This window comes from Leucopleurus acutus (assembly GCF_964270905.1).
Source record: "Leucopleurus acutus genome assembly, chromosome: 16".
Taxonomy (NCBI): Eukaryota; Metazoa; Chordata; class Mammalia; order Artiodactyla; family Delphinidae; genus Leucopleurus; species Leucopleurus acutus.
This window is the reverse complement of record NC_139158.1, coordinates 26,116,243-26,143,435: the sequence shown is the minus strand read 5'-3', so window position 1 is coordinate 26,143,435 and position 27,193 is coordinate 26,116,243. Positions and strand designations below refer to the sequence as shown.

Sequence of the window (27,193 nt, the reverse complement as noted above, 5' to 3'; positions counted from 1 at the left end):
AGAAAAAATACTTTAAAAAATGAACCCTAGTTTTTATATGCAATGCTGAGGTATCAAGGGGAGATGTACAGATGTCTGTAATTTGCTTTGAAATGCATCCAAAAGATATAAATGACAGATGCAATACACCCTTATAAATAGTGTGTGATAAAGTCTGCGTGGTGAAGCATTAATGATTGAAGCCAGGTGGTGGTGTACAGGTGTTCACGGTATAGTGCTTTCCGCTTTGCTGTGTGCTCAAGACTCTCTGTGATGAAATGTTAGGGAACAGTGGTATTTCAAGGGTAGATCCTTTAAATTACTTGGAAATCTCAGCAGGCACTCAGTAAATACTCGCTTAGTAATAAAATCAGTAAACCTCGTTCCTTATCGGTGCTAGAACCCAAGGCATGACTGGGTTTCTAGATGGCCCTTATGGTGGTGGGACCCGGAAAGTCACAGTCACTGAGGCTTTGCCACTCTCCTCCCTCTGACCAAGAAGCCCTAACTACTGTTTCACACAGAGCAGGCTAGGCTTCCATCGCATCCAGCAAAGCCTGGGTGGGATGCTGACACACACGCAGCAGCCACACTGGATACTTTGCAGACCCGATTCCCCCCAGCCAGGGTCCATGAGCAGAGTGGAGGGCCCTCTAGCCCCTACCTGATCAAACTTCTTCTGCTTCTTTTCCAGGTTGGACACCAGTTGCCGCTGGTTGTCCAAATCAACGACCAGGTCGTCCAGCTCTTGCTGAAGCCTGTTCTTGGTCTTTTCCAGTTTGTCATAAGCAGCTGCCTTCTCTTCGTACTGCTGGGTGAGGCCTTCAATTTCCTTCTGGAACCTCTTCTTGCCCTCTTCCAGGGATTCCACAGTGCTGGCAAAGTCCTGCAGTTTCTTCTTCGAATCGGAGAGCTGAAATGGCAGTGTCCAGGGTGGGGTGAGAGGAGGGTGGTGAGGGATTCCCATCCCTGCGCCCCTGAGAAGCAAAGACCACCGACTCATTAAAGAAACTCAACAGCAGGGGGAGCCGGCGAGCCAACCAAAATGGCGCCACCATTCTACCACAATCACATCGGAGCCACTGATCTACCCTTAAGGGCTCAGGCCCAGAAAAGCAAGGACATGCAGGGGCACCTGGATGTTCAGAGTGGAGATGTGGCGCTCCAGGTTCTGCTTGGCCTCCATCTCCTCATCCAGCTGGTCCTGTAGGCTGTTCTTCTCATCCTCCAGCTGGCGCAGCTTGGTGGACACATTGAGCTTCTGCCGGGTTTCTTCTTGAAGCAGCTCCTATGGAAAGGACACATGGAAGTCTAGCGGCCCACCCCCAGGAAGGTCGTACCCCAGGTGCCTCTGGCTGATGTGGCACGATACCCACCTGGGTGTCCTGGAGCTGGGACCCAAGGGATGCCACGTCCTTGGCCAGTTTGATGGCCTTCCCCTCTGCCTCGTTGAGCAGCCCCGTGACACTCTCCACTTCATTCTGAGGGTGCCGAGAGACTGGTTAGTCAGAACCTCTAGAACAGGATCCTCATTAAGAGGAGCCCTTTGTACTCAGTGATAGGCCTTGGGGTATCCACTGCAAAATACCCATGAGCTAGGCGGCCTGGTCATGGTCACTCCACGGCCCCCCAGGGAAGCACATCACGTACAAGTTGCAATCTCTGGCTGTAGACTCTGTTTCTAGGACCCTGTTAGAGCCCTGTTAGACTGTAGTTAGACTGTGCTGACTGGGCCCTGATCCCTCTAAATGGATCCTGGATCCTTGCCAAGGTTGGCAAAGTTGGAGCAGCAGGTCTGAGGCTCCAGACAGTGAACAATGTTCTGGGCTCACTCACTCCCTAAAGTGGGGGAAGAGACTGCAGGTGGCACTTCCACTTCCAGGGGTCCTGTCCCTACCACCCCTCTTCTTCACCCCTGCTCTTTGCCCTTTCACTGACCCTTGTGGCAAAACCAAAGACGCAGACACTAAAGGTAAAAGCCTTGTAACTTTTCTCTGCCTTTTACTCCGGGAGCTGGTATCTCTGAGCAAGTCCTTTTGGAGATACCTGCACACCATCTGTCCTCTTCCCATTTACAGTAAGGATGTAAATGATCTTGACTCCACTCCTTCAGGACGTTGCTTGTATCAGGATAGCAAAACCCCTGTGCCCAACTGCATGTGGAAAAATTCATACTTAACGCCGCCCTGCACCCTCATCCCAGGCTCTAGGTGCATTAAATCGTTATCAGAAGTGGGGCCATATCCCACGAATGGCAGGTCAGGCCAAATGTCTATTCAAAGCTAATTAAGACCAAAGAAAACCAGACCATGTCATTCTTCAGCTTAAAACCCATCAGTGGTTTCCCATCACTCAGAGTAAAGACCAACATACATATAATGGGGCCTTGAAGGCCCTGTGTCCTCCGGCCACAACCTACCTCTCCAATCCTATTTTGTGCCACATTTCCCCTTCCATTCGGCATCTAGCTCTACTGGCCTTACGTGAGCTCTTCTAATTTCCCACTTGCTGCCGGGCCTTTACACATGCTGCTCCCTCTGCCTATAAGTAGATAGACTTCTTACCTGTCAGACTATACATCTTTCTTAGGGAAGCCTTTCCTGACCCCTCCTCCTGCAGCCCAGGCACCCATATTATTTACACTTATTGCATTATGTGCCTCTGCTTTCCAGCATCATTTTACATTCATTTATGTGGTTATTAACGTCTTTCCCTCCACTAGTCTGGAGTTCTCCTGGGGCAGGGACAGTGTCTGTCTGCTTCCTTGCTCTTGTATCTCAGGATTAAACATGGTGCCTGGCATACAGCAGGCACTCAATAAATACTCACTGAATGAGTGGAAGAGAGTTTTTAAACATTAAATTGAATAGGGCGACCATCTCATCTCCCCAAGGAATGTAACTAGAGGAAACGGACTTGCTTTGCCACGAGAGAGGCTTTGTTAGCCGGAAGAGCCTCATCCCTCAAGGGTCGGTCCCAGCGAAGCCTGCCTCACCTGCAGTTTGTGGACCTTGTCATTGAGCTCGGCCCGGGCCCGTTCCCCATCGCTGCACTTGGACTGCAGCTCCTGCAGCTGCACCTCCAGCTTCTTCTTCTTGTGCTCCACCTCCTGCTTGGCTTGGCTCAGGACACGCAGCTCTCCAGCCAGGTCTGCGTTCTCTTTCTCCAGCGCCTGCTTGTTCTTGTCCAGGTTGGCCTTGGCCTGGCCAGAGAGGCAGAGGGGAGGGAAGGTGTTACAGCCGTGGCTGGGTGAGCATTTAAGATAGGGACCTGTGCTGTCGGGGGTTCTTTCTCTTTCCTTTCCCATCCCTCAGTAAGTCCGGGGACCTGTGCCCCCCGCTTCAGGGGAGGGACACGACACAGTGAAGAACACACAATCACCAGTAAGACTTTTTGGATTCCATTTTCCTAAAGCTCAGAGGTTGCAAACTGGCATCCCCTGGGCTGCATCAACCCTGCCATCCTGTCCTGTTTAATCCATGCAGTACCTTTTAACATTTTAATTAAGAAATACCACATAAAAATCTGGATTCCCAGCTTCTCTTTTTAAAAATCAAATGTTCTATTTCATGGCTAGGTGGTGGTTACACTAATGAATACATTTGTCAAAGTTATTGAACTATACATTTAAAATTGGTGAATTTTGCTGCATATACCTCTGTAAGTCTGACTTTCAAAAAAACAAACTAAAGATCTGGAAACAGAGGTCTTGCCTTCCTCCAAGGTAACAATCAGCTGGATCTACATAGCAGCCAGCCCTGTAAATAGGGCAATCACACTCCACTTGGCCCCAGTCCCCACCATTCCCTATTGTCCATCAGATTTATCATTGAATGTACACTGCCATTTCTGTGAAAGTTTAGAGAAAGTAATTTTATCTAACTAGCTCATGTAGGTGCATGAGTTTCTCCAAGAAAAAAAGTATTTTGGGAAAAAGCAGAAGAAGGGAGGAGCCTTCTCCCAGGGCTGTAGGGAGGAGGAAAGAAGCAAGAGAGAAGTGTGGGTCTCAAGAGCAGAGGAAGCAACAGTGGGCTCATCCTCAGCCCCCAGGAAGGTGCTGTGCAGTGTCCAGGCAGCCTCAGAAGCCATTCCTCTGCTCCAGGTGTGACTAAGAGCTGCTGGGACCTCAGACAGGGACAAAGTGCCTCTTAGGGTAACAGTGCAGATTGATGAGCAAGGACCCTGGGGGACCTCACGGGATCTGGGCTCCCCAAAAACCTTTTTCCCAGAATGGTGGCAACGCTATACACATGTAAGGGGATTCAAGATAGGAATGATGTTACAACTTTTTCCCAACAATCTGAAAAGTTGCTAGAGGTCAAATAGCCCTCTTTTTCAACGCTCCTGAGATGGTGGACAGGCGTTCCCAGCCTCTTCTTTCTTATACAGGTCAGACGTGGATGCTGTCTGCTGGTGGCGTGAACAACTGAGTCTTTCCAAAGAGGCCAGGCTGTGAATCTGGGGTGTGGCTTCCAGCCCCTGCTCACCTCTGACAGCCACCTGGCTCGGTGCTGGTCAGTTACCTTTCCAGGCCCCACTCTTCCAAACACAGAGTAAGAGGGACACATACACCTTACCACTGTCTGGAGGCCTTACTATTTCAGAAGGTGGGAAGAGCCCATTTGGGTTCAGATTCTATCACAATAAAAAATAACTTCTGAGCATAAAAAAGGGAAGACAATTAAAAGGGGAAATACATGTTGTAGATAAAATTAGCAAGGTCTTATTTATCCAACACATACAAAGAACGGACAGAATGCTGAAGATTCACATTCAGACCCCATGTGACAAGTGACAAGGGGACATGAACAGGCGTCCTTTTCTCCATTTGGAGCATGAGGGGTGTTCAGTCTGGCACAGCACGTTTCAGCGTGGGGCCTGGAGATTTGCATTTTAGCAAAGGTCACGAGTGAAATTAAATGAGTCAGTGTCCGTAAAACTTTGGAACAGTGGCATATAAACAGTGCCGTATGAGGGATTGCTGGCGTTATTTAAATGTACGGGAAAATTCTGAGATTCTGATAGAACCGGTGGTGAACCAGCTCATAGAAGAACATTTACTTTGATTGGCGATAGAAACAAATGCAAACTCCAACAATTTTTAGGTAACGCAACAGCCATTTAATCTAGAAAGTGCAGGGGGGAAGCTGTAGCGCTGAGGATGGTATAATTCAGACTCAGGGAAGCAACCTGGCAGGATGTCGTAAGCTAAAAAAATTCCCTCCTGGGAAGGAAATACAAGGAAATTCTCCAAAGGGAGAGAAAGTTCCCGATATGAAGCATTCAGAGTAGAGCTATTTAACTGTCTCAAGTCCCATATACCCCAAGTAGCCAACCATGGGAGAAAGAAAGACTAGATCTAGCCATTCTCAAACTATACCTGCGGACTTCCCTGGTGGTGCACTGGTTAAGAATCTGCCTGCCAATGCAGGGGACACGTGTTGGAGCCCTGGTCCGGGAAGATCCCACATGCCATGGAGCAACTAAGCCCGTGCACCACAACTACTGAGCCTGCGCTCCAGAGCCCATGAGCCTAAAGCCCGTGCTCTGCAACAAGAGAAGCCACCCTAATGAGAAGCCCACGCACAGCAACGAAGAGTAGCCCCCGCTTGCCGCAACTAGAGAAAGCCCGCGCACAGCAACGAAAACCCAACACAGCCAAAATAAATACATTAATTAAAAAAAAAAACTACAGCAGGGAGAGCTGTCTTGCTACTCAAATCAAATAATGATAGTCTTCTTCTGATCTGCAGAGAAAAGATGGCTAGAAGGTTCTCAGTGTTGTTACCTTCCCAGAAGTTTTGCTAAACTTTGCTTATCCATAAGAGCAGTGTATAGTAGACCCTACCCTGGAGAGGCTAAGAAGTGGGTCCAGAGCCAGACTGCTTGGACGCTCGCTGACTAGCTGTGTGACCTCTAGGTGCTCTGGACCTCAGTTCCTTCATGTGTAAAATGAGCTTCATTGTACCTATCCCAGTGGGTGGTTGTAAAGATTAATCAACAGAATATACAGTAAGCGCTTAATAAATGCTGGCTGCCATCACTCTCATTCGAATTGTTGTAGCTTGTTATTGGTCTCAGTATAGACACTGGTATGTAGTTATTTGAGGCTGTTGACATATTCTTGATAATTTGTTGTCACAAAAAAAGCATCGCAACTCACCCTCTTGAACTGCTCCAGCTGCTCAGTGAGCTCCTCCACGGCCTGTGTGTGCTTCTGCCTCATCTCCTGCACCTGGGCCTCGTGGGACCGAGTCTCCTCGTCCAGGGCCTTCTTCAGCATCGACACCTCCTGCTCCCTCTTGGCCCTGGACAGGAAGAATACAGTGGCTGGCGGTGGAGGAGACAGCGGTTCACCTCAGACAGTACTGTGCAGAAGAACGAGCGCTCTCCCGGGTGACCTTGGGGGAGTCACCTAACCTCTCTGGACCTGGAATTTCCTCAAAACGAGGAGCATGCTACCTGCCCAGAATTTCCCAGGGCTGGCAAACAAATACACAAAATACAGCACATGATATTGTTGGAAGAATGCAAAGTGAATTGCAAACTGTACCGTAAATATTAACATTAGCTCTTATTTACTGAGCATGCACAATATGCCAGGCCCTGACCTAAGTTCATCTCATATAATATTCAGAGTGACCCTAAGAGGCAAGAATATCATCGTTTCTATTTTATAGATGAGGAAACTAAAGCTAAGAAAGTAAGCAGCTTGCCCAAGCTGTTGAAACCATTGTGTGATAGGGCGAGAATTTGAACCCAAACAGTCTGACTCTGTGCCCATGCTCTGAGCCATTGCACTGGGCCAGTGGGAATGGAGAAGAACATTGTGCTGGCTTCTAGGCCCAGGTAAGTGATGTAGCACAAAACCCAAAATGTGGGAAATAATTCTCCATGTTAGCGCTTGATACAGGGTGCACTCAAAGCACATTTGTGTATTTGTTGAATGAATAAGCGATCTAGTTTCACTAAAGTCAGGCAGTAACTTTCATTATCTGGCAGGTGACCCGTTCTTATGGTGGGTTTTGTTTTTGTGTTTTTTGGTTGTTGTTGGCTGTTAGCCTGCAGTGACTCTTTAATCAGAGACCAATCTAATAAATATTATTTTGAAAATTTAACACACACAGGAAAAGACAGGAATGAAATCCCCCAAGATGTTAACTGTGGTGGGACTGGGGGTGATGCTTTTGGTATCTACTTTCCTACAGTTTTCAAATCATTCTCTAATTGAGTATATCCTCTGACTGTGATGCAAAATAAGATTAAAAGTAAGCATGCTTATATTAGTTAAAGCAAAATACAATCAGGCCGATAAACATAGGGCCTGAGGAACCCCATGACCCAGGATCTGCTCGGGTTTGCCCCTCTCCACCGTCGCATCAGCGTGGCGGGCCAGTGGGGCGGCGGCCCCTCACCTAAGCTCCTGTTGGGTGGCCGTGCTGTCTAGCGTGTCCTCCAGCTCCGTCTTCAGCGCCTCCAGCTCCTCCCCGAGGTCCCGCTTCTGCTTCTCAGCTTTGCTCCTCGCGGCCCGTTCTGAGTCCAGGTCCTCCTGGAGGTCTGAGATGTGACCCTCCAGCTCCCGGATCTTCTTCAGGGCATTGTTCTTCTGAGCGATTTCATCGTCAAGCCTGCCGGGGACGGATCCCCAGAATTAAGACCCTGGGGTCCTGAGCCCCCTGCTATCCATCCCACAATGTGGCCAAAAATGGGTTTATGGAACCAGCCATTTGGGTTCCATACATATCAGAACATGTTTCGCTCATGTCCCGAGACACAGCAGACCACTTCTTGCCATGCTGGACGGTTTGGAGGCTTATGCAGAAACGTGGTTTCCAAGGGCTGACGTAAAAAAACAGGTCATGCTGCACGTGTGCGTGCGTGCGTGTGTGTGTGTGTGTGTGAGAGAGAGAGAGAGAGAGAGAGAGAGAGAGGCAGAGACAGAGACAGAGAGATATAGACAATACAAAGCGCTGTCCCAGACTAGCAAGGTGCCTTGTCTACATTAGGAGCCTAATAGATGCTTTCTGAATGTTAGACAATTATTCCTCCCTGGCAACTACTGGTTTATTCTTTCTTCCATCTGCTCAGCATCTGAGTTCTGCTACATGCAAAGCTCTTAGCCAGGCACTGCTTGGGGGTGGGGCGGGGGGGATGTTAAAACCGGGGGAGGCAGTGACTGGGGGTCAGTGTGGGACATGGGGAGCCTTGTCTGAATGGCACAGAAGGGAGCTCCCTCCTGACCACTGTGGAGCTGCCTCTGGTTTTGCCCACGATGGATGGAAAGGGACCCTCAGGAGGGAAGGCACGAGGTGGCCCATCACCCTCGCACTGTCACATGGCACAAATGGGCTGAGGGAGAGCTGGCCAGGGGATCAATCAGAGAATGGATCCCAGCCTGTCTCTCAAAAGCTGGGTGACTGTCACTTGTCCCTTCACCTCCCCTGGCTCAGCTTCCTCCTCAGTGAATGGAGGTAACAGCTGCATACCTGGCCAAGTGTCTGCAAAGACACTGCTTGAGCAGAACTTAGCATACGGCGAGCAGGCTAATACCCATTAGTTGTTGCTGCTGTAATACCCCCGGGGGGAAGCCGTTAGAGTGAATCCAGCTCAGAGCTGGGAGAAGGGGGCACAGAGGAAAGGGTGTGGGACACACCTCAGGGGACGGGCAGACTCTGAGGACTGCTGCATGCTGTGCGTGGGACAAGAAGGAGGGTAAAAGCTAGGGAGGAGACACATTCACAAAAAGGAGGACCTCAGAAGGAGGGGGCGGGGGACAGGAGGGTCCTCTCAGCCTCAGACCCGTGGTGTTTGCGGTGCCAACAGAACAGACTCCGTGCACAACCAGAAATCCAGAGCTGGGGTGTAGACGACAAAGGCTGGGCACCCAAGAGGCAGACACAGTGGGAGAAGAGAGGATGAGTTTGGAGGGAAGAGAAGAAATTCAAAGGCAAAGTTCTGAAGGTGCCAGCAGGACTGGGAGGCACCTGGGAGGCCTGGCCTGGGCCACCTAGCATGAGATGGAGGCCTGCCTGGAGGAGGAGGAGGAAGACCGAGGCCCCCGCAGATCGGCAGTGGCCCTCAGGGCACCAGCACACACTGGACCTGCCCCGCCAGCCTCGCTACCTGCCCAGGGCTGCCTGCAGCTCCTCCTCCTTCTTGGCCAGCTGCATCTTGAGCTCAGCGATCTGCGCCTGCAGGTCGGCTATCTGCTCGTGGAAGTCGCTGGCCTCGCCCTCCAGCTTCCTCTTCAGCTTCTCCAGCTCCTGCCGGCTCTTCTCCTCCTTCTTCAGCCGCACTACAACAAAGCCAGGGCCCCTCAGGAGGTGGACACTACCAGAGAGACCCCTGGAGGACGAGCCTTTCTGCTCAGGCATTTCACATGGAGGAAATTCACACTCATACATTCCCCCCCACTGGTAACTGTCCCGCCGGCACCACTGTCTTGTGGAAGGAAAGTCAGTCCTGGTGACAAGCACCTTCTGGAATTAACGTGTGTGTTCACTAAGGGTGAGCAGGCAGCTGGATAGGGTTGTCCCCTTCCTGCAATAATCTTCCATTCTCAAATTTCCTGTCTGATATTCCTACTTTTAAAATGTCCACTCAAAACATCACTGGGGGACTTCCCTGGTGGCGTGGTGGTTAAGAATCCGCCTGCCAATGCAGGGGACACGGGTTCGAGCCCTGGTCCGGGAAGATCCCACATGCTGCTGAGCAACTAAGCCCGTGTGCCACAACTACTGAGCCTGCGCTCTAGAGCCCGCGAGCCACAACTACTGAAGCCCGCATGCCTAGAGCCCATGCTCCACAACAAGAGAAGCCACCACAATGAGAAGCCCGCGCACCACAATGAAGAGTAGCCTCCACTCGCCACAACTAGAGAAAGCCCGCACGCAGGAACGAAGACCCAATGCAGCCATAAATAAATATATATATAAGTTTTTAAAAAACAAAAAAAAATATCACTGGGTAGCCGTTTTACCTTCCAGTTCTGAAATCATAGATTCGTGCTTATTTTTCAGCTTGGTAAGATTCTTGGCTTTTTCTTCCTCTTCTGCAAGATTTGTTGTTAAGTCACTAATCCTCTCTTCAAGGAGTTTTCGCTCCTTTGGGGGGAAAGAAAAAGAAATATCATTCATTTTTTCCTTTTCTCCAGGGTCTACATTTCACTGTTAGTAATTTCCAAATAAACAGTTGAAAGGAAAGCCCACATTATAACCAAATGCAACCTAGAGTTTTCAACGGGGAAAGAGAAGTTCCTTAACAATAATAATTTCCAAAGATTGACTACTTCTCATCTCAGGCCCCTCCACCCCTCAACTTCATGTCCCAGCCAGGGGGCCCCTCTTTCCTTTCCTACCACAGGCCAGCTCCTCCCAGCCTCAGGGCTCTTGCACAGACGGGATCATCTGCCTGGGATGTGCCTCCACCCCCTCTCCTTCTAACTGCTTCTCACTATTCAGTCCACTTAAATGTCACTTCCTCCAGGAAGCCTCCCCTGAATCCCACCCCCCATCCCCTACTGCTCTGGTCTTATAAGATGGTGAACACCTCCTTCAGAGTCCTGATCACAACGGCAATTAACGTTTGCGTGTATGATTATCTACTTGCTGCCTCACTAGGATATAAGCCCTACGAGGACAGGGTCCTCCTCCACAGTGCGTGCCCTGCACCTGACATGGACTGGCTCGCAGTCGGTGCCCAGCTCAAAGGACTAAAGGTAGTCCGCCTCAGTGGGGCTGCTTAGTGGTTACTGACTAGGGTGACCTAGTCATCCTGGTTTACACTGGGACATTTCCGTCTTAGGGGCTGAAAGTCCCGCATCCCAGAAACCCTTCAGTCCCAGGACAGCTGGTTCCCCTATTACCAACTGCAAATGGACGGTGAGAATGTGAGAGAGGCCCCTGAATCCCAGGCACATTGCCCTCCCACCCTTGTACAACTTGGGGGTTCCATCGGTCGTGGTGTTTCTGAGACTTGCTCCGTGGCAGCCCTGGTGCTGGTGGGACCCCATCCGTGGCACACCTGCATCCAGACGGCAGTCACAAGGCCGCCACGTCAATGCTGGACGTAACTACCTGCTCAGCCTTCAATACCTTGTCTCTGACTAAAAAGGGAAGGCATCTGGAGTCCTCAGCCCTCACGAGCCTGTCATTTTAACAAAGACACTCAACCCCACTCACTTTTGACAGTTTATTGTTCTGATCATCCATGACCAGAATATCATCCTCCAGTTTCTTGATCTTGGCCTCAGCCGTGACCTTCTCAAGTTGTAGCTTCTGCCTGGCAGCTTCCTCTTCCTCCAGCTGTTCTTCCAGGTCCTTTGTTGGGGAAGGAAAAGAATCACAGCCTTGCTTAAAACAAAGTCACTCTCCCGGAGCTCTGGGGACTCATGGATACAGAGGCTTAGCCTGATGGCCCCCTGCAGTGCTCTGCCATCTCCTGTCATCACAAAGAAAAGGTTTGGGTAAGCCACTTTTCTTTGTGGAGCCTCAGTCTCCTCCTCTGTAAAATGGGGATAGTAGATACCATGGTGGTTTAAAAATGTGTCCATAAATTCTTTGATACTCTTCCCTTCAAGAGGTGGAGCCTAATTCTCCTCCCCTTGAGTGTCAGCTGGACTTAGTGACTTGCTTCTAACAAATAATATCAAGAGGAAGTGATGGAGTGTATAAGTCAGAGATTAGGCTCTAAAAGGCTTTGCACCTTCCTCCCTGTTGTCTCTTCATTCACTCCATCTGGGGAAAGCCAGCCGCCACGTTGTGAGGGCACTCAAGCAGCCCTATGGAGAAGCCCAAATAGTGAGGAACGGAGGCCTCCTGCCTACAGTCGTGTGAGTGAGCCATGTGCAAGTGAGTCCTCCAGCCCCAGTCCAGCCTTCAGATGCTGCAGCCCAGGCTGACATCCTGACTGCAACCTTGTACGGGGCTCTAAGCCAGAATCACCCAGCTAAGCCACTCTCAAGAGTCACGACTGTGTGAGATAAATGTTTGCTATTTCCAAGCTGCTAAGTTTTGGGGTGTTTTGGTTCTGCAACAATAGCTTACTGATACAATTACCCCTCATCCAGGGTTGCTATTAGGAAGAAAGGTGTTTGCACATGAAAGGCAGGGCAGTAGAACTGAGCAGGCTTCCAAGGAGACCTGTGTGGGCAGATGGCGGTTTCTCTCCGAGCCTTAGTCTCTTTCTCTGTCCAAAGGGGACATACAACGTCAGATGCACCTCACAGGCCTGCCGTGAGGGTCAAGGGATTTCGTACCCACCAAGGGCTGCCCCTGCAGTGCCTTACCAGCATCTGCTGGGCCATCTTCTTCCGTTCTGCCTGCAGCTGCTGGCCCCTGTCTTCCTCCTCCTCCAGGCGGGCCTCCATCTCATGCAGGATCTCCTCCAGCTCCTGCTTCTTGGCTGCCAGCCGGACCCGCATCTCCTCGGCCTCCGCGTACAGCTCCGTCTCTGCCTGCAGCTGCTCCTGAAGCAGGTTCTTCTCCTCAGTCAGCTGCATGCAGAGGGTGGGGAGACGGCCCGTGAGCCCCACAGGAGCAGGCGTCCTGCCCTCCACAGCCCCGGCCAGGCTCCCGGCCCTGTACCTGCGCGTGTTTCTGCCCCAGCTCCTTGAGCTCGCTTTCTGCCTTCTGCTGCCGCTCCTTGGTCTTCTGCAGCTCATCCTCCTTGGCCTGCATCTCCTCCTCCTGCCTCGTCACCTGCAGCAGGGGCTTCACCTGCACACAGAGGGTCAGCCCGTCACTTGCTTTCGTGGCACAAGGGAAACACTCTCATAATAAATAAATCAGTGGTTCTCAGCAAAGGACAATTTTACCCCACTCTCAGATCCTAACGGGATATTTGGAAATTTCTGGGGACAGTTTTAGCTGTCACAACTGGGGTGGGGAATGTTACTGGCATCTAGTGGATATCGGCCAGGGATGCAGCCCAACATTCTAGAATGCTCAGGACAGCCCCCCCCCCCCGACACAGAATTATCCATCCCAAGATATCAGCAGTGCTGAGATTGAAAAATCCTAAATTAGAGCAATGGGAAGAGGTGCAAAGTGAAAGGAGAAAGTCTCCCCTCCCCCCATTTAGTCCCATCCTGAGAGAGAACTGCTGCCGACAAACTGATATGTTTCCCTCCAGAGAGAAAAGGAAAGAAAAATCCCCTACATCCTACCTCCCATTCTCAGCATTGTCCTGCACATGAAAAAAAAAATACCTGAGATCACGCTGCCCAGTGTTACATGCTGCTTTTTTTTTTTCGGCTGCGCTGCACGGCTTGTGGGATCTTAGTTCACCCACAGCGATTGAACCCAGGTGCCTGGCAGTGAAAGTGTGGAGTCCTAACCACTAGACCGCCAGGGAATTCCCTACTTGCTGCTTTGATTACCAAAAGCTATAAGATAATTATCACCCCATGCTGTCCCATCAGCTTTACAACTTGATGTTTAGATAACCATCATTTTTAATGGTTGAAAAATATCCCATTGATGGATGAGCTGGTGTGAGTCAGTCTGCCAGGGCTGGGCACGGAAAATTTGCTCTTGTAAATGAATGCCCTTCATTCTTGATTTTCTTTATTTCAGATGGTTTTCTGAGAAGAGTTTTCTAGAAGTTGGGTCAGTGGGGATGAACATTTCCAAAAGCAGCTTCCCCTCACTGCTCTTCACCAAGCTGACTCCTAACTCCTGTGTTCAAGCCCTGACTGGGACTAGGGGAGCCCCTGTCAGACACACTGTGGCTTCCTTCCTGCGCTGACCCCAGTCTGCCATGGGCATTGGTTCCTGTGCTGACCCCGTCTGCTTCCCCACTCGACTAGAATATTCATGAGGCCAGGGCACCCCTAGCACCTTGCACGTGTCTGGTGCACAGTAGTTCCTCAATACATACTTGCTCAGTGCCCATTTACACACTCAAGGGCACCTAAGAGAAAGCCATGTCTGTCCCCACAGAGCAAGTCTTTGCACGATTGGCTCATGACAGCCAGCGATGCTGCAAGACCAAGTTGTACCCAGAGAAACAAACACAACAAGCTGGATGGAGGGATCTCCAGGGAATGATGCTTCGTGACAAAAGCCCATCTCAAAAGGTGACATACTGAAGGACCCCGTTTATATAACATCCTTGAGATGACAAAATTATAGAAATGGAGAACAGATTCGTGCTTGCTGGGGCTATGGAGGGAAGTGGGTAGGGCTCTAAAGACGCAATAGGTGATCCTCGTGGTGACTGAAAGGCTCTGCATCTGGGTTAAGGTCATGGCTGTAACCCATGTGCCAAAGAGGGGGCCTTTCTCAGGCCCGGAGAATCGCCAAAGGGCAAGGTTTGGTTTCGAGCCCTCAGTTGCACACCTGCTGTCAATCACCTCCAGTTCCACATGGACAGCGTCCAAGTGAAGACCAAGGACTGGGAGGGGGGTGGGGCGTGGGAGAAGGAGGCACTCACTTTGGTGAAGAGCCGCCACCACTGCCAGTTCCGCAGCTTGAGGTAGGCAGCGCAGTTCCTCTGAATCACCTTCATGGCCGTCAGCTGCTGCTGCCTCTTGGCAAAAGCCCTGGGGAGAGGGAAGGGGAGCTGTGAGAAGACCTGCTTGGCTCCACACACACCTCACTGTGTTGTCACGGCATGCCGCCCCGCGGCATCCCGAAGGCAGGATGCTTCTCTTTGGCTTGTGATTTAGTGACTTGTACAAGGACGTCCCCCATTCTCTCCAGCCCAGATTCTCCAGGAAGCTCTGAGCATCAGCAAAAGTATACCATCTGGAGGCCAGAGCCGTTCTCAGTGGACAAGGAAGACCCAAGGCTCACAAAATGCCCTGGGTTCAGATCTGTGGTCCTGACAACACCTAGGAAACTGATCTATGCTACACCATTCCTAAGGGGTGTCCTACACCCTCAGCTGTGCCACATCTTCCCCAAAGCTGAGTGTCTGACAAACCTACCCTTTCCTCAGATAATTTAAAATCCCAGACCTGACACAGAACAGCATTCTTCCTACTTAAGGGCTACTGGGTTTGAGAAACCACAGAACAGTGAGCACCATCCTCTCGCCTCTGTGTGGCTGCCACTGCGGCTGCCATCTTGGATGTGGGTGAATTTGAAGAATAAAATTGCCCCATTTAGTCTGGAGGTGGGAGGGGTGGCAACAGAGAATTTAGTTATGAAAGTTAACAGTTTAGGTCTGTCCCTGGACCAAGAGCTCCCCAGATCTGGCCTTGACCATCCTGGGTCTACTTGACAATGAATCAGCTTGACACAGTCAGGGCTCTGCAGATGAGTGCATGGTCCGTACCTCCTGAAGACATATGCCCTGGACAAGAGCTACTCTGCCAGCCCCTGTGTCCTGTTTGGGGTGTGAGTTTCATGGAGGAACTGCAGCCCTCACCCAGCCCCCAGGATTCCCAAAACAGAGGGGGCATCAGGCCTTCTAAGACTTTGCCTTATGAGTCCCACTTGGACATAGGGGTATAGACACAAATACTCTTTCCTCAGACACTTTATCATATTCTCACATTTCTGAAATGATAGCCAGCCACTGTTCTCAACCCTTTTCATGCAGTATTTCATTGACCGCTCATTAAAAGAAGTTTATGAGGCAGGAATGATTATGTTCATTTTCCTGAGGCTCAGAGGTAGAGTAACCTTCCCAAGGTTCTTCAGCAAATAAGTAGGGGAGCCAGGGTGAGAACCCACGTCTAACTCTCCAGAGCCCATGGTCTTAACTCCTTCCTGCCCTGCCCTTATAACTAGTGCATATATTTAAAGTGGTAGCATTTCTCTCCCCCAAGAAAAGGCTGCCATTCAATCAATGATGCATCTTAGAGCAGATGGCCTCTTAGAATCAGAAAATCAGAACATGAGGCCAGAAAGCCCCCGAAATTTTGTATTTCTGGTCTGTGTTTGCAGGGAGGCGATAGTGCGTGGGTCTTTACTTTCTGGCCAGGTAGCCGCGACACATCGCCTGGAAAGCCATGATGACGTCGGTGATCTTTAAGTCCCGCTCCTCTTCTAGGTGGGCCAGGACGCCAGTTCGGAAGAAGATTTTGCTCTGCCCAATCCTGTACAAGTTGGGGTCGAGTTCTAGGGCTTTGATCTGCAGAAGGAAGGAGGATGAGAGTTCCCGTTCTCGGCTATGCCACTTGGCCAGGGGTTAAGTGTGTTTAAGGAGGGTCCCACCCGGAGCAGCTGCAGGAAGTACCGCCAGAGGCCGGGAGGTCTGCAGTTGGATATTTGGGGTGGGGCTGGGGCTGGGCTCACCATCAGAATGCAGGCCTGCTTCCCGTCCATGAAGCCTTTGGGAATGGCGTTTGCGGCCAGGATCTCATAGCTTGAGACACAGGGCAGGAGTCACCGACCGAGTGAATCTCTGTCGTCTGTCTGTCCCTCCACCCAGCCTGCTCAACCCCGTCCCACCCGCTGCCCCACCCGTGCCCGGCCCCGGTGGGTGGGCTCACCGTTGGCGGAACTCCTGGAAGACGATCCTGTTAGGGAATCCCTGGCGGCAGATTCGGATGCCTTCCAAGACCCCGTTGCACCGCAGCTGCTCCAGCACCAGAAAGGCGTCCAGCTTTCCGGACTGCAAAGACACAAAGGGCAGTGGGCCGCCGGGGCCGCGGGGAGCAGCAAGCCCCAAATCTCAGGCCTGGTGACCCACCTCGCCAGGCCATGGGGGATCACGGGGCACCAGGTGAGAGCTCAGCTGAGGGTTCTGGTGCCACCTCTCGTACTTGGTGGCACTAGCATCACCTGGGGCTTCCTCCTCGTCACTTCTCCCTCCCTCACCTCCTGTCCATCACCAGTTCTATGACTCCTACCTCCCAAATATCTCGCCATCTACACACTTCTCTCCACTACCATTGTCACTGCCATCTACTCACCCCCATCTTCTCCTGTCCCAATGATCACAACAGCTTCATACTATCGTCCCACCCTGTCCTGACTGTCTTATCCCCTTATTTGGTTTCTAAAATGTGAATCTGATCATGACATACCCCTGCTTTTAAAAGCCCCCGATGGCATCCTACAGAAGGAAGGCCAAGCTCTGGTCCACCCACAGGAACTCCACAATCTAGCCCCACCCACAGTTCCAGCCTCAGCTCTTCCCAATCCCTGCCTCACACCATCACACGTCAACACAAAATGACCCACCTAGCGTTTCCTTGCCCAGACCCTTCATTTCTCACCTCCACGCTTTTGCTTATTCTGGTCCCTCTGCCTAGGGTGCCCTTCCCACACTGCTCTCAGCATCACCAACTTCCCATTCTCTAAGAAGCTTTCTTGGAGCCCCCAGTCTCAAGTGGGAGCCCCAGCTCTTTGGTGTTCTCATAATTTACCCAGATAACATCATGGGTGTCAGCTGTCTACCTCTCCCACAACCTCAGCAATACTGACATCCTGGGCTGGATAATTCTCTGTGGTGGGGGACTGCCCTGCACACTGAAGGATGTTTAGCAGCATCCCCGGCTTCTATGCACTGGATGCCAGTAACTGCCCCCTCCCTGTTAAAAATGTCTCCGGACATGGCCAAATCTCCCCTGCAGCGGCGGGAGGGCACACAATTGCCCCCAGCTAAAGCACCCCTGCCCTAGATTATAAGAAACCTGCAGGCAAGGACAATAATTTATCCAGCACTGTATCCCCAGCTCCTGGCACAAGGGGAGCTCAGTAATTATTAGCTGGAATAATGGACGAATGAGTGATCTGATACCCTGTGCAGCCACTCCAGGGCCCAAGGTCCCCGGGTGCATTCTCCTTTCCTCCCTTGCCTTCTTTTGCCTCCAGGCTGGGAAATGAGCGCCTCTTACCGATGTCAGATGGAGCCCTCGGGGTGGTGGGGTGGTGGTCAAGCTTTCCTCCAGCCCTTGTACCCCGGTCTGCCTTCCCTTTCCCCACAGACCCTGATGATGTCCCGGGGGGACCTTCTGACCCCCCAGGAGCCGGGTGGTAGCCTCACCCTCTTCTCATGGTTGGGGATGATGCAGCGCACGAAGTTGGGGGTGGTATTGCGCAGCGTGGTCATCAGCTTCCCCAGCTGCTCCTTGTAGAGCTGCCCCACGGTGCGGAACATGCCCTTCTTGGTCTTGGAGGCGCTGGGCAGCGAGCTCTCCGTCATCTTGGCCATCTGGTCCAGGCCCACGATGCGGTCCACTGTGGGCACATGAAGGGTGATGTCGGCCCACCCAGGGAACCTGAACCTCCACAGCAGGCCAGGGGACCAGCCTGGAAGGTTGAGACCTCCGGTCCCCTGCTCCCTTGTGGGCACCATTCCCCATTCTTTCCTCTGCCAGCCAACACCTTCCCTCTAGAGGCAGGTAAATGGAGGCACAGGGGCCTTTGCTTTCCAAGTACTATATTATCTATTTCTGAGACCCCGAGAGCTCCTAAGTGACAGAAAGAACAAATTCTCTCTGACATTGTCACAGAGACGTGGGAGTAAATCCTGCTTTTGCCACTGCCTTGGCCTAGCGTCATTTTGTGCCTCAGTTTCTCCTTCTATGAAATGGAGTTGATGACAGCATCTACCTCCCAGGGCAGGAATAAGTGAATAAGGCATGCGAAGTGCTTACTTCCCTGCCTGCCTTCAATCCTTCATCCACCAACAAATATTTATTGAGAGCCTACTGTGTGTCAGGCCCTGGGCATACAGACGTGAACAAAACACAGACCCTGTGTCCCCCTGACCCCAGCTCATATCCTATGGATATTCTAAGGGAAGGAGAAGACAATGATCACACATGTAGGTATATAATATTTTGGGTGGTGAAGGTGTGCTTAGAAAGATAAAGCAGGGTTAAGGTGGGTTGGGAGTGATGGGGGTGATCTCTTAGCATGATGGGGGTGTCTCTCTGATAAACTGATATTTTTGAGTAGAGACCAGAAAGTAGTCAGGCAGATATCAAGAGAAGGAATATTCTGGGTAGAAGGCATAGCAAACACTCCAACATAGGAATCTGGCACTTTGGTAAGGGCTCAACAAAGCAACAAAGAGTGGGTGGTGGTATTATTATTATCATTATTACTATTATCACCACCAAGACTCTTTTTCTTTCAGAACGGAATGAGAGACTCCTACTGGCCCAGCAGGTGCTGCACATACCAAGTCCAATCCTGGCATTGCTATAAATTTCCCTCAAAGCACAGCTTTTGCTGTATCCCACAAATTTTAATAAGTAGTGCTTTCATTTTCATTTGGTTCAACATTTTAAAATTTCCCTTGAGAAAATTAACAAATGACAACACACTTCTAAATAACACATGGGTCAAAGAAATTTGTTCTTTGACCCATTGTATTATTTAGAAGTGTGTTGTTTAACCTCCACATATTTTCAGAATTTTCAGTTATCTTTCTTTTTTTTTTTTTGCGGTACGCGGGCCTCTCACTGTTGTGGCCTCTCCCGTTGTGGAGCACGGGCTCCGGACACGCAGGCTCAGTGGCCATGGCTCACGGGCCCAGCCGCTCCGTGGCATGTGGGATCCTCCCAGACTGGGCATGAACCCATGTCCCCTGCATCGGCAGGCGGGCTCTCAACCACTGTGCCACCAGGAAGCCCTCTTTCTGTTATTTCTAGTTCAATTCCACTGTGGTCTAAGAGCAGACATTATATGATTTCTATTCTTTTCAATTTGTTAAGGTGTGTTTTAGGGTCCAGAGTGTGGTCCATCTTGGTGAATGTTCCACATGAGCTTGAGAAGAACACGTGTTCTGCTGTTGGACAACACAGACTACAGGTATAGTCAATTATACCCAGTTGGTTGATGGTGTTGTGGGGTTCAACCCCACTGGCATTAGACCCCACCATTTCTGCTCCTTGTGCTCAACTAGGCTTCATGTAATAATGTCTTTGTTTGTCTGCCTCTCCCACAAGACTGTGGCTCCTTGAAGGAAGGACTTGCTGAGTTCATCATGAGTCCTAGGTGTGAGGTATGACCCAGGTTGAGATGCTGTTACCCCATCCCAGGGCCTTGACACCCAGGAAATGTTGGCAGAACTGAACCCCATGCCTAAAGCAAGGGCAGCCAGTCCTGTAGGCCCTAGGCCCACAGGCTGTGTGTCAAGAGTGAAATCTGCTGTGGGCACCGAGGTCCAGGAACAAAAGCAGTAAAGCCCACCACCCCTAATAGTCATTGCAGCAGCCGATATATACTAAGTCCCTACTACGGGCCAGCAGATGCTAAGTACTTCACTTGGATGATCTATTCTCTAATTCTTAAAGGGAACCGAAGTGTGGTCCCCAAACCAGCAGCATCAGCACCACCCAGGAACTTGTTAGAAATGCAAATTCTCAGGCCCCATCCCTGTGAGGAGGCCCAGCGATCATCTGAGTTTTAACAAGCCTTCCAGGAGATCCTGATCCATGGTCAAGCTTGGCCCCACTGATCTCATTTCACCCTCACAATAATCTTAGGCAAGGTAGGGGATTTTTTTTTTTTTTTTTCTGGCTTTAGCAATGAGGACAGGGAAGCTTAAGGAAGTCAAGTGACTTGTCCAAGATCACACAGCTGGTACATGGCAGAGAAGAGAATTCAGTTAAGCCTTTCTGACTCCAGAGGGGCCTTCTGACCCAACATGCCTTCTAGGATATTTCCTCCATCAGTGCCTGAGCCCTGACTCAGGACCTTCTCCCTGGGGTCCAGGCATGGGGTTGAGGGCCTCAGGAATTTGTTGAATGTGTCAATCAGACATCATTAGCACCTGCCAACACTGCCCTCTCCCCCACTGCACAAAGGCCCGCCCCTCCTGGGAGCACGTGTGGGAATCAGGGGCAGCTGGAAGGGGCTGGAGGGAGTTCAGTCCTCCTGCTTCAGCAGGCAGGGCCTTACCGTCCTTCCACAGGTCAGCCACAAACTTGTCCGAGGAGGCATTGAGGAGGGAAGTCACATTGTCATTCAGCGGGTCCATATTCTTGGTCAGCCAGGCGTTTGCATTGTAGTCCACCTGCCAAGGACCACCCCACCGGTCAGGTGCTCCTGCTTCAGTTATGAACTAAGGGCAGGGCTCCAGTCCTCCTGTTTCCCTCCCGGATCTTCCGAGGTCAGAGAGGAAACATTAGTGGTTGCCATGATGGGAATCCACAAACATCAATGAAGAGACCAATAGGTCAGAACTTTAAAGGGCTCTGCGCACAGTAGGGCATCAGCCATGGTAGCCTTTACTAGGAAGGCCTCGTCTCTATCCTTGCCTTCTCCTAGTAAGCCTCCGCTGGCAGCATGCCTTTTCCAGAGCCCAGCACGATGCCTGTGATTTCCAAAAGGTGTGGAGCTTTGCTGGTGGTGAATACCCTCCCCTCACACCCAAAGTATCCCCTCTCATCCAGTGAAGGCTTGACAACAATCTGGTTTTTAGATTAAATTTGGGGACCTCTTTTTAATTTTATTATTTTGACTATGAAATGGAAAGGACCTGATAAAATAGCTCTGGTGGGCTCTTACAGGATGTGGGTTTTAACTGCGATGGCCAGGCCTGAGCTAAACTGTGCGCCAATAAAACTTTATTTACAAAAATAGGCTGTGGGCTGGGTTTGGCACCTGGGCTGTAGTTTGCCAATCCCTGGTTTAGGGCATTGCTTGTCCCCAGTGAAGATACTGGGGAGTCAATAAAATACTCTTAAGATTCTTCAAGTCAGACTGAGCTCTGTCTTTTCTACATTATCCAGGACCCTCAGGAGCCATAGGGGAAGGTCCTGTACATCAAGAGCTATGACATGATGACAGTGATGACAGAGGTGGAGGAGGAGGAAGGAGGAAGAAGGAAGAAGAAGACAGCCATCGCAGATTTCCCTGGGTGGCACAGGCTGGCAATGGCAAACCCAAGGGCATGATAAAGGAGATTCCTGTTGGACTCAAAAGTGGGTTTATTGGTCACCCCATTCCAGTTGGCCCTTCCTGTTGGGTTTAACTTGTAGCAGGAAGGATTTAGAGTCTATACAAGAAAGAATTGCCTGGCCACCGAGGTTGGAGTATATTAGAGAGGCTAATATAATAGCTGTATACAGTAGCCTCTCTAATATATTATATTATATATCTCATATATGTATATAATATACAACATATATATTAGCCTCTCCACTACATTATATATTCTATATCTCTAATATACATGTATTATATATACCTTAGCCTTTCTATTATATGTTATATCTCTATATCTTGTCCCTTACTGATGCTTAGACAAATCATGTATAAGACTTGGTTGGGATTTGATTTATACCAGATGTCTTTGGGTTCTGCCATTCGCAAGTTGCTCCTACTCTGAGCATCCTGCCTGGGTCCCCTGGGACAGAAAGACCCCTGGGACATTCAGCTGGTACCTTCCCGGCATAGTGGATGATAGAGAATTCAGTTTTGTCCTTGAGTTGCTTGGGCTTCTGAAACTTGGGGTGGTTGCCCTGCTCCGAGCACAACTTCTCCACAAAGGACTTGTCTGTGGCTTTGGGGAACCAGCACTCCTCGTCCAGCAGGGCCAGCACACCTGGAGGGTTGTTCTGTGGAAGACAAGCAGGGCAGACCATAGCAAGGATGCCCAAACCTCAGGCTTGCCAGGAAGAGCCGGTCACCCAAACACATGCATAGGCTCCATTACTGTATCTACCTACATATAAAGGTGGATTTATGCCCTCGACCCCAGCTCCCCCAGTCTATCCTCAAAGAATGATGTGCCCAGTGGACCAGCACTAGGGAAGGGCCAGCCCCAACAGAACATGCTTGCTGCTGCCCCCTCGTGGGCAGTACACACACAACATCACAAAGAGTTCCAGCAAAGGAATGCATTCCTTTACGTATAAATTCACCTAAGGGTTCCTTTGAGTAAAGTGCTTCTCTGTGGCTGAGACACTTTAAACTAAGGTGTCAAGAGCACTACCAGATCTGCACATGCCATTTTCTCTGCTGGAATGGCCTTCACTTTTTGGACTCAGATCAGAGAAGCCTTTCCTGACTATTCTGTCCAAAGCAGGCACTCCTAAACCACTCTCCGAGTTGGCCTTATCAGGGGTTTTAGTTGCTTCTTTTGTTTGGTTTCATTATCCGCTCTTCCAGGAGGGCAGGGACTGCATCCATCTCATTCATTGTTACATCCCCAGCCCCTAAAGAGAGGGCCCAGCACATAGTACGTGCTCAGTAAATGGTCATTCAATAATTATTTCTTGTGTACCTATTATGTGCATGGTTCTAGGAGTTTGGGATGGGTCAGTGAAAAAACCAAGATCCTTGCCTTTGGGAATGAACGACTGGGAGAGATGGGAAGGGGAGGGATGGGCGTGGTGGGGAGGGGAGGAGAGGGGAGGAATAAAAAAAGAAATACCGTTGATATGAAAATGTGAGTCAAGGGACAATGTGACTTAGTTCACACAGATTCAGTTTACAGGCTTTTGGGACTCAGTGATGGGGGAAGCTGTGCCCCATGGAGAGTGTGCAGGGTCCGCGTACCGGCTGCGTGCGAGTGTGAGGTGGGACCTTACCGGCCTCTCGATGAGCTCAATGCATGGCTGCAGGTCCAGCCCGAAGTCGATGAAGTTCCATTCGATGCCCTCGCGCTGGTACTCCTCCTGCTCCAGGATGAACATGGTGTGGTTGAAGAGCTGCTGCAGCTTCTCGTTGGTGTAGTTGATGCACAGCTGCTCGAACGAGTTCACCTGAGCACATGACACCAGGGGAGGCCCCGTGAGCATCACGGTACAAGTCAGAGGACTTGGGGCCCTGGAGAAGCTCCGTGCTGGAGAAAGCCCCACGCCGGACATACTTTCCACAAGCCTGCTGTGCCATTTTAGCACCCAGAGAGGTCTCAGGCCCCAATGAAGGCTGCCCAGGGTTCATGAGGGCTGGCAAAAGTTACTTATTCTCATGTCACATGGTTTTACGGACACACGTGGTTTTAAGGATGCTTATCTCCATCTGCACAATGATTTATGGATAGAATAACCGTGTAAGGTATTTCATCACCCCATTTTGCAGATGTGGAAACTGAGGCTCAGAGAGGGAGTAATTCCATAGTAGATATGTTCTGGAATATCTGTCAATCTCAACATCTTCCCTTTCACTGAGAACTTCCCTCCAACCCATGGGAGTGGGATCCAGGAGGCATGTTACATTCCATGAAGTACTGAAAGACCCGAAAAACAGTGCTTGGCTCTGAGGTGACATGTGGCCCAACTCAGGTAGGAGTCAATGAGACTCAATTCCAAGACTTTGGGTGGAACTGTTGGAAAGAATTGGAACTGGTTGGAACTGAGAGGCAGTCTGGAGCGGTGGCAGCCATCTTGCCACCATGAGGGGAGAGCCTGCTTGAGAATAGAGCCAAGGTGGAGGATGGCGGAGAGAGGGAGATGGCAGGAGTTCAGGTCCTGCCTGTTGGATCCAGCTGTACCTCTGGCCTCAGTTTCAGAAACCAATACATTCCCCATTGGATTTCTGTCTCTTACACCCTCAAGGATTTAACCTTAACTAGACAGTCTCCCACCCTATAGTAGCCACCTGCCTTTCTCCAAAATAGTGATTTCTCCAAGTGGAAGCTAATTTCCAGAGAACCGAGACCATGTCTGTCATGAGCCTGCCAAGCTGTACCTCAAAGATCTCAAATCCAGCGATGTCCAGGATCCCCAGGAACGAAGCCCCTTGCCGGTGAGTCTTGTCCAGGGCTTTGTTCACGCGGGAGAGTATCCAGCGGAAAAGGCGCTCATAAGTGGCCTTGGCCAGAGCCTCTATTGCAAAGTCTGCCTACAGGGGAGCGAGAGGACATGGTTACTCCCAAAGGGCTGTGTTTTCACATGGGCCTGGCTGGTGGCCCTGGATTTTTATTTTCCCTCTACCTATAATCAGTCCTTAAAAAATAAACAAAGAAAAGGAAACTATACCATCTCTACAACCAGCAATGAGGGACAGAGTGGTCAGACCTAGGAATGACAATGTGAATAATAATCACTTCCTGTCAGAGGGACCTGGAACAAAGTGGAGTCTGCTCCATCCCAGTGATCATTTAGAGGCGGTCAGTCCTGCCTCTACAAAGGGTATACAGTCATTTCCAAAACTTAGTTCAGACCTCGTACCTTCAATTAAGAGCTCAAGATGAGGTCAGGAGTGAGGAACTCTGCTGTTCTTAGGCAGTCAGTGTTGTATCTTCAAAACCTGACATAGGACTTTGATTATTCTAGTATTGGATAGATGAGGGATACAAAGATGGATGGGTGGATGGATGGATGTGAAACCAAGTCCCCCTAAAACCAAGTTCCTCTGCCGAGTTTATGATTAATCTCTCTACCCAAAATTTTATTCTCTTTCTCGTACTGTACATGTTCCACTCAGGATTGGAGCGGGGATGGGGGCCAAAACTGAGCAGGACCCTGTGGGGCCTTGACAGGTACAAAAGCCCCTCCATGCCCCCTGTTTCTTGTTTGTAGAAAAAGGGCTCCTAAGCCTTCCCTGATTTCCAAAGAGCAGATTCAAGGAGTTACTAATTAGGGAAGTGAGGGAATGCAGAAACAAAGGAAAAGCCGTCAAGAAACAATAGTGCAGGGATAAAACAGAGTCCTAGTTCCTCCTCAAGGGATACACATAACAATCTGAATGGGATACAGTCTTTGAGTTGTTCTGCAGGAACTAAGACTCCCACCCAGGTGGAGGATGGTGACCACATACACAAGTGTATAGAACCCAGACTGGTCGGAAGCAGAAGGTCGATGATTAAGATTCCTGGAACACCACCCTGTTACCTCACCACAAACCAATCTGAAGAAAGTCACGCCCCCTGCAACCCTGACCCCAAATGTTGCCTTTAAAAGCCCTTCCCTGGGCTTCCCTGGTGGCGCAGTGGTTAAGAGTCCGCCTGCCGATGCAGGGGACACAGGTTCGTGCCCCGGTCCGGGAAGATCCCACATGCCGTGGAGCGGCTGGGCCCGTGAGCCATGGCCGCTGAGCCTGCGCGTCCGGAGCCTGTGCTCCGCAATGGGAGAGGCCACAACAGTGAGAGGCCCGCGTACCGCAGAAAGAACAAAAAACAAAAACAAAAACAATAAAAGCCCTTCCCTGACAGCCACCAGGGAGTTCAGGTCTTTTGAGCATGAGCCACCCATTCTCCTCATTGGGCACCTGCAATAAACTCTGTACTTTCCTTCACCACAACTCAGTGTCAGCAAATTGGCTTTGCTGTGTGGCTGGTGAGTGGACCCAAGTTTGGTTAGGTAACAGATGAATGGATGGATGGACAGATGGATGGGTGGATGGATGGATGGATGGCTAGAGGGCTGGATGGATGGAAGATTCTGCAGGAATAAATGACAAGTGCAGGAATAAATGGCAAAGGCATCATTTACCTGTTCTTTTGTCTGAGCTTTCTGTACCACATCCCGCCCGACTTTGATACGTGGGGTCAGGATGGATCTGGTGAAATCCGTCACATTAATTCCCATGAGGTGGCAAACTTTCTGAGCAGCTGGATGGAGAGAAGAAGCATATTAAGTGTATCACAAAAGTGCAGGCTTGGAAAGAAGGCACATAACATGGGATATTTGTGATCTGTGGATACATTGGTTTTTCCTTGGTGAGATGGAGCATGATAGTGAACATAGCATGAAAGAGTCCTAAAAACTGCTGTCATTAGTGACCTCACTCCCAGTGTTTGGCTAAAAGAGGCAATGATGGGGCTGGGTTGGAGGTGGGCCCCAATTGGGGGCTTAGGGTCAGAACTAGGTTCAAATCCTTGCTCCTTTCCCACTTCCTAGCCATGTGATTTTGGAAAATCTTCTTAGCTTCCCAGGCTCTTGCTTACAAAAAGGATCAGCTATTTGGTACCTTGTTAGGTTGTCAATGGGATTAAATGAGGTAGGTATGAACATGACATATAGTTAAATTCAATAAGCATTTGTTCCACCATTCCAAGATATATGTTGCAGCGTATGTAGTGGAAAAAATATTGGAAACAACTTAAATGTCTATTCATAAGGGAGCAAACAAATATATCACAGTATTTTCATAAGATGGAATACCAAATAGCAGTTAAAGCAATGACCTGGCTTTTTCTTTCTCTCTAGACCAGTGGTTCTCAGCTGGGAATGATTTTGCTCCCATGGGACATTGGCAATATCTGGAGACACTTTTGGCTGTCACACTAGGGGATGCTACTGTTAGGAAACCCTGATCTAGACAGTTGTGAGTACAGAGTAAAAAAAAAAAAAGTTGCAGAATGATGCCTACAGAGTGACATCATTCATGTAAATTAAAAACACACTCACAAAGCA

General features: G+C 50.1%; 1 protein-coding gene across 1 annotated transcript in view; it reads right to left on the bottom strand.

Annotated features, from left to right (window-relative positions):
- The window catches only part of MYH11 (myosin heavy chain 11), a 119,402-nt gene that overhangs the window by 13,910 nt on the left and 78,299 nt on the right, over nucleotides 1–27,193 (bottom strand). Inside the window, exons 12-32 of the mRNA XM_082857252.1 lie at nucleotides 26,270–26,388; nucleotides 24,525–24,677; nucleotides 23,423–23,596; nucleotides 22,274–22,447; nucleotides 20,787–20,901; nucleotides 17,920–18,113; nucleotides 16,421–16,542; nucleotides 16,224–16,293; nucleotides 15,899–16,059; nucleotides 14,413–14,521; nucleotides 12,564–12,695; nucleotides 12,266–12,472; nucleotides 11,160–11,297; nucleotides 9,959–10,082; nucleotides 9,103–9,274; nucleotides 7,395–7,607; nucleotides 6,143–6,287; nucleotides 2,975–3,181; nucleotides 1,356–1,460; nucleotides 1,115–1,267; nucleotides 644–892 (exon numbers count right to left, since the gene is read on the bottom strand). Of these exons, the coding sequence (XP_082713378.1) occupies nucleotides 644–892; nucleotides 1,115–1,267; nucleotides 1,356–1,460; nucleotides 2,975–3,181; nucleotides 6,143–6,287; nucleotides 7,395–7,607; nucleotides 9,103–9,274; nucleotides 9,959–10,082; nucleotides 11,160–11,297; nucleotides 12,266–12,472; nucleotides 12,564–12,695; nucleotides 14,413–14,521; nucleotides 15,899–16,059; nucleotides 16,224–16,293; nucleotides 16,421–16,542; nucleotides 17,920–18,113; nucleotides 20,787–20,901; nucleotides 22,274–22,447; nucleotides 23,423–23,596; nucleotides 24,525–24,677; nucleotides 26,270–26,388 (3,236 nt within the window). The remainder of the gene's footprint in view (nucleotides 1–643; nucleotides 893–1,114; nucleotides 1,268–1,355; nucleotides 1,461–2,974; nucleotides 3,182–6,142; nucleotides 6,288–7,394; nucleotides 7,608–9,102; nucleotides 9,275–9,958; nucleotides 10,083–11,159; nucleotides 11,298–12,265; nucleotides 12,473–12,563; nucleotides 12,696–14,412; nucleotides 14,522–15,898; nucleotides 16,060–16,223; nucleotides 16,294–16,420; nucleotides 16,543–17,919; nucleotides 18,114–20,786; nucleotides 20,902–22,273; nucleotides 22,448–23,422; nucleotides 23,597–24,524; nucleotides 24,678–26,269; nucleotides 26,389–27,193) is intronic.